At 46.0% G+C, this 14,428-nt stretch overlaps 2 protein-coding genes across 2 annotated transcripts in view; one reads left to right on the top strand and one right to left on the bottom strand.

The window, feature by feature from the left end:
* Positions 1 to 6,160, bottom strand: part of SEPTIN10 (septin 10) — a gene marked incomplete at both ends in the record, with an annotated part of 28,459 nt that extends 22,299 nt beyond the window's left edge. The window contains one exon of the mRNA XM_082015420.1: positions 6,131 to 6,160. Within this exon, the coding sequence (XP_081871546.1) occupies positions 6,131 to 6,160 (30 nt within the window). The remainder of the gene's footprint in view (positions 1 to 6,130) is intronic.
* A 190-nt stretch (positions 6,161 to 6,350) lies between these two features.
* SOWAHC (sosondowah ankyrin repeat domain family member C) lies at positions 6,351 to 8,057 on the top strand (the record flags this gene model as incomplete). The annotated part of the gene is made up of 1 exon (XM_082006787.1): positions 6,351 to 8,057. Exon 1 carries the CDS (start codon positions 6,558 to 6,560, stop codon positions 8,055 to 8,057), a length of 1,500 nt encoding a protein of 499 aa, XP_081862913.1. The 5' UTR covers positions 6,351 to 6,557.
* Between the last annotated feature and the right edge of the window lie 6,371 nt (positions 8,058 to 14,428).

Raw genomic sequence — 14,428 nt, forward strand, 5'->3', positions numbered from 1 at the left:
TCCCAAAGATGCTTCTTATGGATATGTATTGCAGTCAGGAAAGAGCGTAACAATTTCTGCAATAAATATTTATGCAATTGTCAAGATATTCTGAGACATCTCAAATTTGCTGCTATTTTAAGATAGCATTTCATCTTTCTTCAATTAACCATTAACATAAATGTTAATTTAATGACACTACACAGTTATGAGTGGAAATTAAAGACATTTTTCAGGAAATATAAATATATAAAAGTACATGGCAATTTCTATGTCATTTTAGACACAAGACAAAAAAAATGGCACAAGACTGAAAAAGTCCTGGTAAGTTGTAAAAACAGATTATAGAACCTGGTACTTAGAGTAACCTCCCCAATAGAGAAATCATGTTTTATGCACAGCTTTCTTCAGCGCTCTGCTGGGGTGAGAGGGAAAAGACGTATCATCTTCACTTTCTGCACGTGGAGATGACACAAAGATATTAGTTGATATAATAAAGGGAAAGACTAAGAGAGCAAGAACATGAATCTCATTCACCCCATGTGTAATTTAGCACCTTAACCACAAGATCACTCTTTCTAGTTCTTGCTGTCAGAGGTAATGACACAATAAACAAAAAACAACTAACCACCCCCTGCAAAACCTCACACTTTCACCAGCTGAGTGTGACCTGACAAGGAGAATGTCAGCAGGAGAACATACAGGATAGGGGAGAACAAGTATTTCAAGCAGAAATAATACTATTTATATCATTTATAAGAATATGTTTTAATGTCTTGTCTTGCTTTAGAAAGAAGATTGGCAAAATGAAGGATGATCAGAAACAGATAATTCAAGGTCTCAAAAACAATTTTTACAGAGAAACAGTACAGAAACAAAGCCTACGTAAGTTCTTTCAAGAAAACGGCCAGAGTTGACTTGATCACGGTACATATAATGATGAGATTTCTGGTACCACACACATACGCAAAATAAAAACCACAACATTACATTAACAGCAAAATTTTAAAACCTAGAGACAAAAAGATGCAAAATCTATTTCTTTTTAAAAAATATATCTACATTTTTAAGGATTTTAACTGCTACCAAACTGCTCAAACAGCTCTCCCGAAACACAACAGTCTTCAGGAATCAGCTTCACCAAAACGTTGCAACAAAAGCTCTTAATTTAGACTACAAAACTTTCAAGAAATATGTGCAGCTCAACTTAAGACAGTCTCGGTCACACTGATTTAGAAGCCTACGTTGTTGCATGTTTATACTTCTGTTCTCCACCTGACAAACGTTACAGCACCTGAGCTACTGTTCTCATTCGGAGACTCGCCTCCCTCCACCTTCCTTACGGAAGAATCACTTTGTCTACCTGTTCCATCTGGCATCACTTGGAGCATTCTCTTAATAGAAAAGCAATAGTCTACGTTTTTTTCTTCTGAAATTTTCCAAGGGTATCACGTGTCTTGCCCTCAGTGCCAGCACTTCATACAGCTTCACCCTGCTACGGTCTAACAAATACACAGAGAAATTAAATCACAAAACTGACCCCGTGATGCCTGCATTCTTACTTCTTCTCAAAAAAATAATATGTCATCCAGTTGAAAAACAAGTTACTACTGTATCACCAGTTTAGAAAAATGGTGACAACTCAAAAATTAAGAAACATAAATCATGCTGAAAGCAATTAAGTCATCAGATTAGCCAGTCTTTTCAAATTAGTATCCGTTGGATGGAGCAGCTAAATTACGCTTGAAGACAGCATCTCATCCAGCTTTATTCAGTGAATAACTCAAAGCTTGTAATCTGAATGCTACGAGAGCTGTGATTCTCCCATAAATCCTTTCTGTTTCTCACTGCTTTCTCACAATTCATACTCTCCTCAAAATAGCACAAAACATAGATCACCTGAGATGGTCCAAATTACATCTCACTCCTCCCTCCCCCCACTTTTTAAAGGGCTGGTAGCATAGCCTTCACGGAACTCCATCTGGATTGTATTGGTTTATATAAAGTCACCTTGCCCGTTAAAAAAAGTGTGCAAAGAAAAACCATTCCCTGAGACAAAAGTGACATTTTAATTTATTTTTTTTAGAAACAAACTAAAAAAAAAAGAGTTAATTTTTACATTTGCCACCTATTTCAGACTAAAACTACACAACACTTGGCCCTTCCACAGCAAAAGTTGGGTCTCAGATTACCGGCATCTCTCTGCATAAGCCTCCTGCAGAACCAGACTTGCAGTCCAGGCAAATAACTAGCTTGCCATTCTGCTTGTAGAGATGACTGAAATTTGCCCTCCAAAGAAAAAAGTAATCAATGTTCGTGTGCTCAGGCAGGAGGCGAGGGTCCTCTCAGGCCCAGGCATCTATGCAGGCTGCGCACATGCCTGGGCATCAGCCATGAGGGCAGACGACAACACGTTAACGTGCCCTGAGTTTTCCACTATCGCAAACAGGTATGGACATCTATTACACCAGAAAAATCTATTTTAATCTTCCAATAACAAATTGCATTACTCTCTTACAGGCAATTACTTTGCTAATAACCAAAGTTACATTTAATCCAGTAAAAATCAATGTCGCTGTTGCCTGTTAACACATGAGGTAAGTAGGAAACGAAACAGATTTTGGAAGTGAGTAGAAAAATACTTTCCATTTTCGGGTAGTCACAATCTAAAATGTAGACGTGTTGTAGACATGCATACCATTGACATCTCTCGATGCCAATACATGCATGAAAGAGACACAGAGAACAGACGGGATGGCTAGAGGGAACCGAAAAGAAACCTTGGCAAAATAATACAGAAGAAAACAGAAAATATAGGAGGATGATATACAAAAAATACAAAGAAAGAAAAGTCCATGAAGATGCAGAATAAGAAAGGAGATATATTATAAACTACATGGAATTAATACATCAGGCTATTCTATAAAATAAAAAATAGCATACAGGAGTCAAGCATGAAACAAAACATTCCCCCAAAAAGGTGTGTAGAGAAAAAAAAAGAAGTATTGGCCAAAAGACGATTCAATGACAACTCATTTATTTCACTCACAGTTATCATGTAATTTATTCAGTATGACAGAAACAGTAGACAAGTTTTAGGGATTGGTCCAAACATCAAAAGCCCAGGGTTCTTCCCTCATCTCTTTCAAACAAGTTCTTACATGGCTTTCTGATGCACCGTTTTCTTTTTCTAGTCCACTTCAACATACAATACAGTTGAAGTTGCCTTAAACCATAGGTCACGAGATTTCCTTCATACATGTCTGTATGGAGAGACCTTAGGAAGAACCTTAAAAAAAAAAAGTGACATTTTTTCCCAATGTTTCTGTCTGAAGAAATCTGGAGCTGGGCAGAATCTTCCTGAATGCCCTGAAATCACCCAGGATGGGCAGAGGAAAAAAGTGTCAGCCTTTTCAGTAGAGAACGGGGCAAAACGTGCAGGTTGCTGCTGAAGACAATTTTTGGACCATATTTCGAGGTATTTAGGAACAACCAAACAAGCAGAGACACTTTGCTGGTCTTCCAGTTGCGATGAGGTGATTTCACAGACAGCAGCGTATTCATTTGCAAATGCCACTAAGGCTTCTCTTCACCAACAGGCGTTTAGTAACTGGAAAATCTGGCACATGCAGTACCTGTTCCTCTGTTGCTGCCTATGGATAGGTGTGGCAAAAGGCAGCAGGTGGGGAATCAAGACTTGACGATAGAAAAGAAACCAGCTCCTCACAGCCAGCACTCCATGTGCCAGGTAAAGATGATGACGACAGTGCTGGTTCAGACGGGACTGATCAGCTGCTGCTACGCAGAGGGCGAAAGTGTTCGGTTTTGTGGTCCGCACAGAATTCTAGGCCTCTCTTGACCTGTGTGTTTTCAAGGAAGGAAAAACAAAGAAATGGAAATCTGGTGCAGCCGTCTTAAGATTACCTTGACACAGAAAAAATACTCACACTGGTATCAGTACCGGTATCACAACTGCAGTCACTTTTAGAAGACCTGCACCTCTTTGGCTCTGCTAGCTCAGCTGTGCCTGCAACTGTAGCACCATGTTTCCTGAAGAGCAGCAAGTTAGTCGTCTTCACCCATGACCCCACCAGCCCCTTGTTGTTGATGTTCCTCATCCACATGAGAAAGCAACGCTGGTCTTGGATGCGACAATGGCGGTTGCTATCAGGCCTCTTTGACTGCAACAAGGATGGTTTTTTTCCCCCTCCTTTTTAATTAATCAATGACGAGCACCATATGTTGTTGTATGGGGGCAATGGCTGCCAAAAATTCCCCAGAAGTCAAATTTTCAAAAATCAGAAGTACTAAATACTTGCACCTCAGACTTCATGCATGACTGTAAACAGGTCTATAGAAGAAGGTCAGACTGCATTCTAAGAGTGATTTTACATTTCTTTTGCAGAACAACTGAAAAAAAAAAAATCTTTCCCACAATGTAGTAGGAAACACTTTAACAATTATACAGCATGTGTTAAACTAGGAAATACCATTTGACGTCAATATATTTTCCATCATTACATTTACATCACTTATATTTATAAACCTAATACAAAAACACCCTCCTCCATTACAGAACTGTTATACGTCTGTTTTTACAGTATTTTCTGTAAAGTTTTCCCTGTACATGCTTCCCTCTCTTCCCTTGCCAAATCTATCCACTTAGCGCGCCCTCAATCCCGCTCTCACTCAGCTTTGCGGATTTATTGCACCTCTCCACACTCTTCACGCAAACATTAACCAGCAAAATCACTTTGTATTGTTTCTTGTACTTTGGCTCTTAGCTATTTTTCCTCTCAACATTTTTCCAGCTTCCTGTGAGACCCAGCCTGTGAAGTTTTGACTCTCCACCTCCCTATATATACTTAATATGAGAGAGAAAGCTTATATAAAGTCAATGTGTTGCACTATGTTATACTGCAGCTGCAAAGGATTCATACAGGCCTTAAAGAGAATACGTGTGAAATGGAGCCCTCTGGGCAGGAGCCCCGAGAGGAAAGCAAGCTGTGCTCAGCAGTCAAGTTGTGAGCAGGCGGCGAACGTGAATGAAGCCCTTTCACCCTCGGCCCGAGGCTGGCCGGGACGGGATGTGGTCGGGCCCTGCGATGGCTCTAACAATGGTCCAACAAATAACTCTTTCAGCACCCAAACTCAAAGCAGCCCCTCTTCCTCCTCGTGCTCCCGCTCCTACGCTGCTCCCTCGGGTGTCCCATCAAGAACCAGAGCAAGACAGTGCCCTGGGTGAAAATCACTCCAAGGGAAGAAAACTTCAAGAGAGCAACAGTTGTTTTCCATTTTTTTCAGTTCACGAGGCAGCTTCACACACAGCTCCACCGGCATAACTGAAGTGTAACAGCGTGGCAGCAGGAATGAGCCAAGAATCACCAGAGACAGGTACTTTACCTACCTTCCCGCTCCCAAAAAATGAAAAAGCAGCTAACTACACAGCCAGGGTGGAGGATTCTTCCCCAAATTCCTCCCATTCTGCTTCTGTGCTTTGCACCGCTGAGATGTAAAACACAGCAGAAAACTCAAGTCATAAATGAAACGATGTATTTCATCTTCAAAAAGGGAACTAATGCTCCAGCGCTAATGTGTGGATGGGTTCAATGTCTTCAAAGCACACAGCCGACAGCTTTGCCATTATGCACGAAAAAAGTATTTCTTCAATAGCCGAGATTCAGGTCGTTACCCGAAATCATGTGACGCACTATGGGAGCTCTAGGAAGGGCGACATCTGAAAACCGGACCCTTTAACAACGAAGGTTTTTAAAGTCCTGCCAACGCCGGGACCTAGGTGGCATGCGGCGGCTCTACTTCACCCGCCGGCCTAAGCTCCCCACTCCCCTCCGACCCCCGCGCTGAAGCGGCCTTCCCCAGCGACACCCCGACCCGGGGCAGCCCCCGAGACCCCCGAGCCAGGGCAGTTCGGTATCACCGGCACCTCCAGCCCCCCACACGGTGTAACCGCCCTCCTCCTCCCCCTTCTGCTGCCGGTGCTGCCGGACCCGGCCCCCGAGCCGCGCCGGGCTGACACCCACCGACAGGGACCGCCAGCGCGGGGGCTGTCCGACCCGCCACCGCGGCGGTTAACGGTCGGCGGGGCTCCCCGCCCGGCCCTCCCGGCTCCCGCACCGCGGAGGGGACTTACCGGCTGCCGACCGGCACGGGAGGCGGCCATGGCCCCGCCAGGCGCGGCAGGGGAAGGCGCGGGCGGAGCTGCCGCGCAGGGGCGAAGGCGCGCACCCACGCGGCAGCCGTGACAGGGCGCTGCCGGCCGCCGCGGGCACGAGGCAGCGCCACGGGCGGGCGGGGCCGCGGCGGCCCCACGCGTGGGGGAGGAGCGGGGCGGGGTTGGGGCGGCAGCCGCCCCGCTGCCGCTGAGGCGGGCGCTCCCGGCGCGGGGCGGCCGCGCGGGCCCCTCCCGGCCGGAGGGTGGCGCGGCGCTGCCTCCGCCGCGGCGGCAGTGATTGCCGGGGCATGCCGCCACCGGGAGGAGGGGCTCAGGCAGCAGCGGCTCCGCCGCGCCCGCAGCAGCAGCAGGAGCGGCAGCGAGACGCGATGGGGCAGGGGCGGTGATGGCGGACCCGGCGGAGCTGCGGCAGGAGGCGGTGGTGCGGTTCCTGGCGGCGCGGGGCGGGCGGGCACGCAACGCGGAGCTGCTGGAGCATTTCCGGGACTGGCTCAGCCCCCCGGAGCCCGGCCGCCGCGCCGCCGCCCGCCACCGCTTCAAGGAGCTGGTCAACGCCGTGGCCACTGTGCGCCAGGAGCCCGCCACCGGCGTCAAGTACGTGCACCTCCGCCGCCGGTACTGCGCCCCGGAGCCCCCCGCCGCCGCCCTGACTGCCGGGGAGAAGGAGGCGGCGGCGGCGAGGGACAGCGCGGAGCGTCCGAGCCCGCCGCCCTCCCCGCGGGCGGGCGCTGAGGAGGCGCCACCGCCGCCGCCGCCGGCGGGCGAGGATGCCGGCAGCCGCCACCAGCCGGCGGGGCGGCGGGGTGAGCCGCCCCGGCCGAGCCCGGCGGCGGGCGGAGGCCAGCGGAAGGGCTCCCGGCGGGGGCCGCCGCCCGGGAGCGGCGGAGGCGGCGAGGAGACGGCGGTAGCGGCGGGCCCGGGGCGGCCTCCGCCGCCGGAGGAAGCGGGGGCGGCCGCGCAGGGGGGCGGCCGCCGGAGCCTGCGGGAGGCGGTGCGGGGCGGCTCGCCCCAGCTGAAGCGCGGCGCCCTCCCCGGGGGCGGTCGCGGCCGCGGCGGCGACTCGGACAGCGCCTCGGTGGCCTCGTCCTCTGCCGAGGAGGAAGGGAGCACCACCGGCGCCGTGGCCCTGGACCCCCTGGAGCACGCCTGGATGCTGTCGGCCTCGGACGGGCGATGGGAGAGCCTGGAGGGGCTGCTGAGCTGTGAGCCGGCGCTGCTCTGCAAGCGGGACTTCATCACCGGTTTCACGGTGCTGCACTGGGCCGCCAAGCACGGGCGGCAGGAGCTGCTGGCCACGCTGGTCAGCTTTGCCCAGCGGCACCAGCTGCCCGTGGACATCAACGCCCGCACCAGCGGCGGGCACACTGCGCTGCACATAGCCGCCATGCACGGCCACGCCGAGGTGGTGAAGCTGCTCGTGGGAGCCTACGACGCCGACGTGGACATCCGTGACTACAGCGGGCGCAAGGCTGCGCAGTACCTGCACCAGGGCACCTCGGGGGACATGCGGAGCCTTGTGGGGGCCCTGGAGGAGGAGGAGGAGGAGGAAGGGACTGCCGGCAATGGGAGCGGGCGTTGGAAGCTCTCCAAGGTGTTGCCCTCCAACCTTATGAACTACCGGCTCTCCCACCACCACCACCATCACAGCACTGGCGAGGAAACTGAGGGCACTGAAGGGGCAGCAGTGCCAGGCAAGGGCAAGGAGATGACCAGGAAAGCTTCTGGCAGCGGGCGGATGAAGCCTCGGCTTAATAAGATCCGCTTCAGGACTCAGATCATCCACAACACGCCCTCCTTTCGCGGTGATGCCGAGGAAGAAGAACATGAGGAGAAATCCCTGAAAGCATCGTTCAAGCTCAGGCCGAAGTCCAATGTCTTTGGATAAGGCCGTGGAGCAGGAGGTCTGGGAAATGGGCGCAGGGACCAAAGTGCCCTAGGGTGTAGCGTGGCAGGGGAGACAGGTACAAGTGGGTGCTCATCTAGACTCGTGTACTCCAGGGAGATGGGTCCCGAGTATCTTGCTTTAACTCAGTTCGGTGGGAGCAGTGAGCACAGTGGGTCAACGGGGCTCTGGTGGCTTACAGCTCCTGAGAGCACCTGCTTCAGCTGGGCCCTCAGTGCGGAAATGAGAGGCAGCGGGTGTGTTGAGAAATGCTGGGGTGTTTAAAAGCTGTGCTCCTTTCTCTCTAAAGGCAGACTTCGGGATCAGAAACCTCTGTTAGTGACTCTACTAGGATTGGCAAGTCAAGTGGGGGAAAGAAAAGTGAAAATGCTCTGCTCTTAATATTATCAACTGGTACTATAAAATACTTACAAAACAACTTGCTGTGTAAGAACACCACCTCAGTAATATGCAAATATACTTTATGTTTCTCTTTAACAGCAATACCACCTGGCACAGTGTGGAGTTGGGTACCCAAAATGACATGGTAGATAACGGTTTCCTGTCAGAATCCAAGCTTCAATCCAGCAAAGACTTGAGTTTATGTTGACTTTATTCATTGAAAATTGCCGGATTTGACATCATGAATATATATTTAAAAAAAAACAATCCATTGCACGGCAAACAATGAATAAAGTTAACCACATGCAGAAGTCTCTGCTGTCTGAGGTACTACTGAGCTTGCTTATTGCTGTTGGAATATTAATACAGGATAATGGAAGCAAAGAGTCTTGTTATATATTTGGTATCTTATGTTTTGTCTTAGGCAAAGCAGTTTTATTTTAATCACTGTGAATTCTCAAGTGCCAGACCTAGCGCAGTTCCAGCTATTAAGTCTGGTCAGTTCTTGTTAATGTTGTTTGTGTAACTCACTGCATTTAAAATCAGAACATTGTGTTGTATTTGTTACCTGTGAAAGTCATCCTCTTTTAGAAAAGAGCACAGACACCATTGCATGAAATCTTCATGAAACTCTTAATATGGTCCTGTAATGTAATAGCTACAGGTCTGTGTTTGCTAGTAACTTGTGTGCCAATCCCTTCAACTGCATTTGTGCAGAAAAGGAGGGGAGGAGGGAAGAAAAGGGGAGGGGGCAGGGAGGTGTGAATTCACACACAAAGTGAATAACCGTAACTCTGAAACTCTATCCCTCTCTATCATCCTGAGCGAAAGCAGTATAATGACATATTTTAGTTAAGTGATGGCAGTGGTGTTCGAGTTCTTTTAAAACCTGTATTTCTGGAGTAGTGATAACCAAGGCTTTGAACTGTTGTTTAACAAACCTAGTGAGTCTTGATATGATTGATGAGCCTATCGCTCTGCTAAAGCTTTCAGAAACCATGAATCTTGTTTCTCTGCTTTAAAGGCAGCACTTCCAGTGAAATATAGGAGGCAGATTTGTATCCAGACTTGGTTTTCCTTAAGAATGAGGTATTGAGCTGACCCTGGATCCTGAATGCTGCTCGAAGTAGAAGCCCATCTGTGCTTAGAAGTTAAAGTACGGCCAATTTCAGTGCAACATTTGTCAAAAGTCAGCTTCTTCAGAATGTATGTGCATGTCTGACCAGTAACTAACCAAAAGTAGATAGGCTTTGACATGTTAAAATCCAAATTTGAAATACTGATTAAATGCATGCCACAAGCTCTGGAACACCTTACAGGGAAACTGCTGCTGCCTTACAGGGAAACTGCTGCTGGGAGTTGTGCACTTTCAAGGTAACAGCTCTCTGTAGCTGTTGCTGGTGGCTTACATTTCTTGTAGCGACAGGGAAGGGAGTGCTAGCCATTCATTGGATTCAGACCTCCGATGCAGATTAATTACCAATTTCTGCACTTTGTGGCAAAACCTATTAAGTTACAGTATTTGCATAGGCATGCAAGCAACACTGAACTATTTCTGAGAAAAATTAAATGAAAAAAATGTTGAATCTCTGCATAGGTGCTGGTCATTACTTTTGTGCAAAAAGACTAGAAATTATACAGAAGTTCAACTTTAGTTTATAATTTATAAGCTATATTATTACAGATTTCATGTGCCTTCATTTTGGGTTGGTTGCCACGAATGTGATGGATAAAATCAGTCTTGCAAAGCACTTTGTCTTTACATCTGTGGGACAGAAATTTTCCCTCAGCCCTTCCCGTTTAAGTTGTGAACTTTTACAATGGGGTGTCTGAAGGGGCGGGGGGGGGGGCAGCAAAGTCATACAAATTATACTGTAGAGCTAATTCTTTTGTAACAGAGAATTAAATACCTAAGTCTTAAACTTCCTTCACTGTGGAAGGTAAAGAGCTTTTTAGACTTCTGTAGAAGGGAAGTTTTCTGACTGAACACTTGTAACGTGAGCCCTCTTCAGCATGGCCACTTCTGAACTGAGCACATATTCCATGCAACTACCTATGTCCAAACCTTATTAAAGTAACTTTCTGTTTTGAGAATTTATAGTTCTCTCATATGAACTGCTGGGTAAAGTGTTTATCTCTTCACATGCAAATAGGAAAGAATTGCACAAAAATACTGAGTCTTAGATAGCTGTTGGGGTCTGGGGAAATAATTTGAGGGTTTCGATGCTTTGGGATTTGGAATATAGCACACTTTGGATTTTAAGACTAACTGGAACATAGTTTTATCTTGCATAACACAGTAGAACTTTGGTAATTACTAAGGGAACTTGAAAAATGGTAAAAAGATGCCTCATTTCTAACTTATTTGAAGTATCAAAGTGAAGCTCTTGGTCCACTCATACTGTTTAGATGTCAATTAATGAAATTTTACCATAATGGTCCAAAGGTCTTTGCAAGGTGGGGTGCAACAGAGCAAACATCTCCGTTGGTGTTTGAGATGTGTTGACAAATGGCTAGATCACCACTAGTGTCTGTCTGCGTTATGGGACTAAAGCACTTTGATTTCACATTATGACTTGTTACATTCCACATGGTTACTTTTTATAACATGAGCTAAAACTTAAGTTTTGTTTGGAGGTAGGAAAAACTTGATGCCCTGTTACAGAATATTTACAGTCTAAAGGTACTCTTGAGTCAAATATTTTGGATACATTGCCTAGAAAGATGTGAATTTGAAATAAAGTTGTATGGTACAGAAAACTGGAGCACTTACTGATATCTTTTTAATGGTACGCTTAAAGTTACTGAATGTGTTTGTTCACTTTTTATGATGGTGTGTAAGGCAGCAAGACTGTAATATAAACATTTGATATCTTTAATTGTATCTTATGTTGGAAATATTTTAGAGGCCTGGAAGCCTGTCAGTTTTTATTAATACAAGTTTTTATGGGTGTCTCTCTGAACGGTTATGAGTTAAGAATCTGTAAGCTTTAGTTTTACTGAAATAAAAAGAGCCCCTGAATTGTTTATGCTTGAATCGACTTCTGTATGCTACATACTTAGGTGCTAATTGCATATTGGCTGTTAAAACTATGCACCATTTTGTCTGTTGTGTTTGTGGTTTTTTTATCATGAGCATGTCTGATATCGTGTATCACTTGAGTAAGATGTGGAAAAAGTACAGTTGAGTTGTTTGCAAGACAGTAACATTTTTCTTTGGCAGTTACTCTCTAATAGCTCATGTCAAAGTAAATGAAGCAACTTTTTTTTTTTTGAGAAGTATGTCTAAATAAGGGCCTGGGAGAGTGGCATTGCTTAACTTAAAATAGCGTCCTGACCTTATTTCTATGCAGCTAAGTATCTCTGACTCTGAGAAGACTAATACTAGCTTTGGTCACTATATAAGGGTCAATACCTAATTAAAAAAGGTTTAGGATTAAGGCTTTTTGTAATGTGTCTTAACTACAGCTGGCAGCTTCTCTAAAGGGAAGTTTCATTTCGTTACTAAGCTAGACTCTGGGATTTGGTATATCTAAACTTTCTTTGAAGTTGTTGCCTTACCAGAATGTATGTTACAACTAGTAAACTTCATGCTGCCAGTTACTCCTCTGAGAGACACACAGATCTGTGCTCAGACTGAAAAAAGGCTGTTACCATGCTTTTGGACCAGGATGCATGCAGCTCCAAACCAAGCAAGCCCAAATCAGTAGCCTGAGGACATGGGTGAGAAGAGGAGGGTGAGGGAAGTGTTCTTGAAAGCTTAAGGGAGAGTGGGGGCATGCCGGAAGCAGCTGAGGTTATGGGGGAGGCAGAGGACTCGGTGGGAGAGGAGTCTACGTGACCCTTGCTGATTGTGCAATGGCTTGACTAGTTGTTTAGAAAGTTGTATCTAAACATATATCCCTTCTCCTACAGAATAACAATTGACAGAGATGACTTGCTGAGAGCTCAAATGTAAATTAATGGCTGATGTTAAGAATTTTAGTTGGTCGTCTTACCACCATTTTTTAGTGCAGCTAGTACTGTTTGCAAAAGCACAAACAACTCTTGTGTTGAGTGTAGATACAGCTGTTGCAGGAGAGTTGTGGTACGTCAGATTGGTCCCACTTAATTTTAGGCTTCTCGCTGGGAGAGAAGCCCTTCAGCGTTGCATTGCTAACTTATTTTTCCAGTGGCTAGAAAGCAGGGGTAAGGGGACTACAGTCCTGACTAAGTATGCCTTGAGTTATATGGAATGCATATGGACCTGAAGACATTAGATTAGACTTCATCCAGAAAAAAAGTAGTTAGTTTAGTTCTCTTGTTGGAGTTGAAGGGAAAAAAGGTACATACTGTCATTTTTTCATGTCCTCAGCTGGGTGTGGGGAGAAGGAAGACATCTGAGATTAATATCGGGGTTTGGGAGAGGCACTGGTTTTTCGGTTCATGTTAAATTGTGAGCAGTTTGGCAGGAAAATAATGGAACATATGATTTTGAATTTCCGATTTTGTTATAACAAAACATCTTGTCTTCTCATTTTGCAGCTGTTCCAGAATTAATCTTGTATCATTTTTCAGTTTAGCCAAAATTAGTACAGATGTGTCCTAATATGCACACGTTATTGGAAAAACTGAGCCAAGCTACCAAGTTTTGTTTGGTTTTAATAAAACTGTGTAACAGGTGAGGTATTTCGTCGTCTGTGGTAAAACATGAAGAAACCCTATTCTGGGATTTTTACAAGGAGCTAAGCTGCTAGTGGCATGTGGAAGAGTTACCTTAAAAGCAGGTAATGCTCTGGTCAAGGTGCAAAAGCATTCTGTGTTCTTTCAGATAGATTAGTCATGCCAAATGAACCTTTGTAGTTTAGGTGCACCTACCCTTCTGTATAGACAGCCATAAACTGCCTCCTCCCCTAGGTTACTGGGAAGCATGAGAAGAGGCTAGCAAGTTATATTAATCTATTTTAACATGCCCTTATTTCATTAAAAGGCATTTTGCAAGCCTGTGGTAGGACTGTCAAGAGGTGACAATGGAAATCAACAGATTTGTGTCCGTGCATGCCTCTGCATCAATGCAGGTAAATCAGTGTAAAGCAGACAGCCTATAGAATGCGTCCTTGCATCAACCCTTGTCCATGAAGAGGGACTTAAGATTAAATGTTTCTAACCACCAGAATCATTCAGTTGCTTGGACTATCTAGACCCAGCCCTAACTTTAGTTGAAACACTGGTCATTTCTTCAGTATTTTTCCCCTGAAGCTAAAGGCCTTTTGCTTTTGCTAGCGGGCTGTTGAGCTCTACTAGTTATTCCCCTTTGCAGTTCCTTCGAGTGCCTGAGAAACCGGTAGTAAAATGGGCAACAGGTACCTCTTTTTGAAGCTGGGTGGGGTGGTTGGTTTTTCTGGTGGTGTGGGTTTTTTGCTTTTAAAAAAGAGAGAAAAGTTGTTTGCAGTATTTGCTGGGGCACAGAAATGCCTTGGGATGGTGCATACTAAGGAGGTGCTGTCCCTGTTACTACTTTAAATGCAGAAAGGCAAAATTAACTGTGCAGGCTATAGAGATATCCTCTGTTCACTGGACATACACTTGCATGTTATAAAGCCTCAAAGTACTGGAAAACATGTTTGTTACACTTGAATATATAAGGACATTCATATTTGTTCTTTCTTTTCCTTGTTACCTATGACATAGTATCTTACTATAGGTATATCTTACACAAATAACTCTGTGACAATTTGGGAGAGTATAATTAAAGGGATGCAGCAAGGTCCTGCTGATTCAACTGCCTCCTACAACAGGTCCGTTAGCTACCAATTTCTCTCTTGTGTCCTACTTCTTGAAACTTCCCCTTCTGTCGCAGATGGGCTGGGTGGAACAGGCTGCAGGTGTCGAGGCTGCCACCCTGCGCAGTCCGCAGCTGCACAGTGTGGGCTGCAGCACTGGAGGTAGCTCGGGAGGTAAATCTGAAGCCTTTTGAAGCTGCAGGCAGTACT

This window comes from Phaethon aethereus (assembly GCF_964289735.1).
Source record: "Phaethon aethereus genome assembly, chromosome: 1".
NCBI lineage: Eukaryota > Metazoa > Chordata > Aves > Phaethontiformes > Phaethontidae > Phaethon > Phaethon aethereus.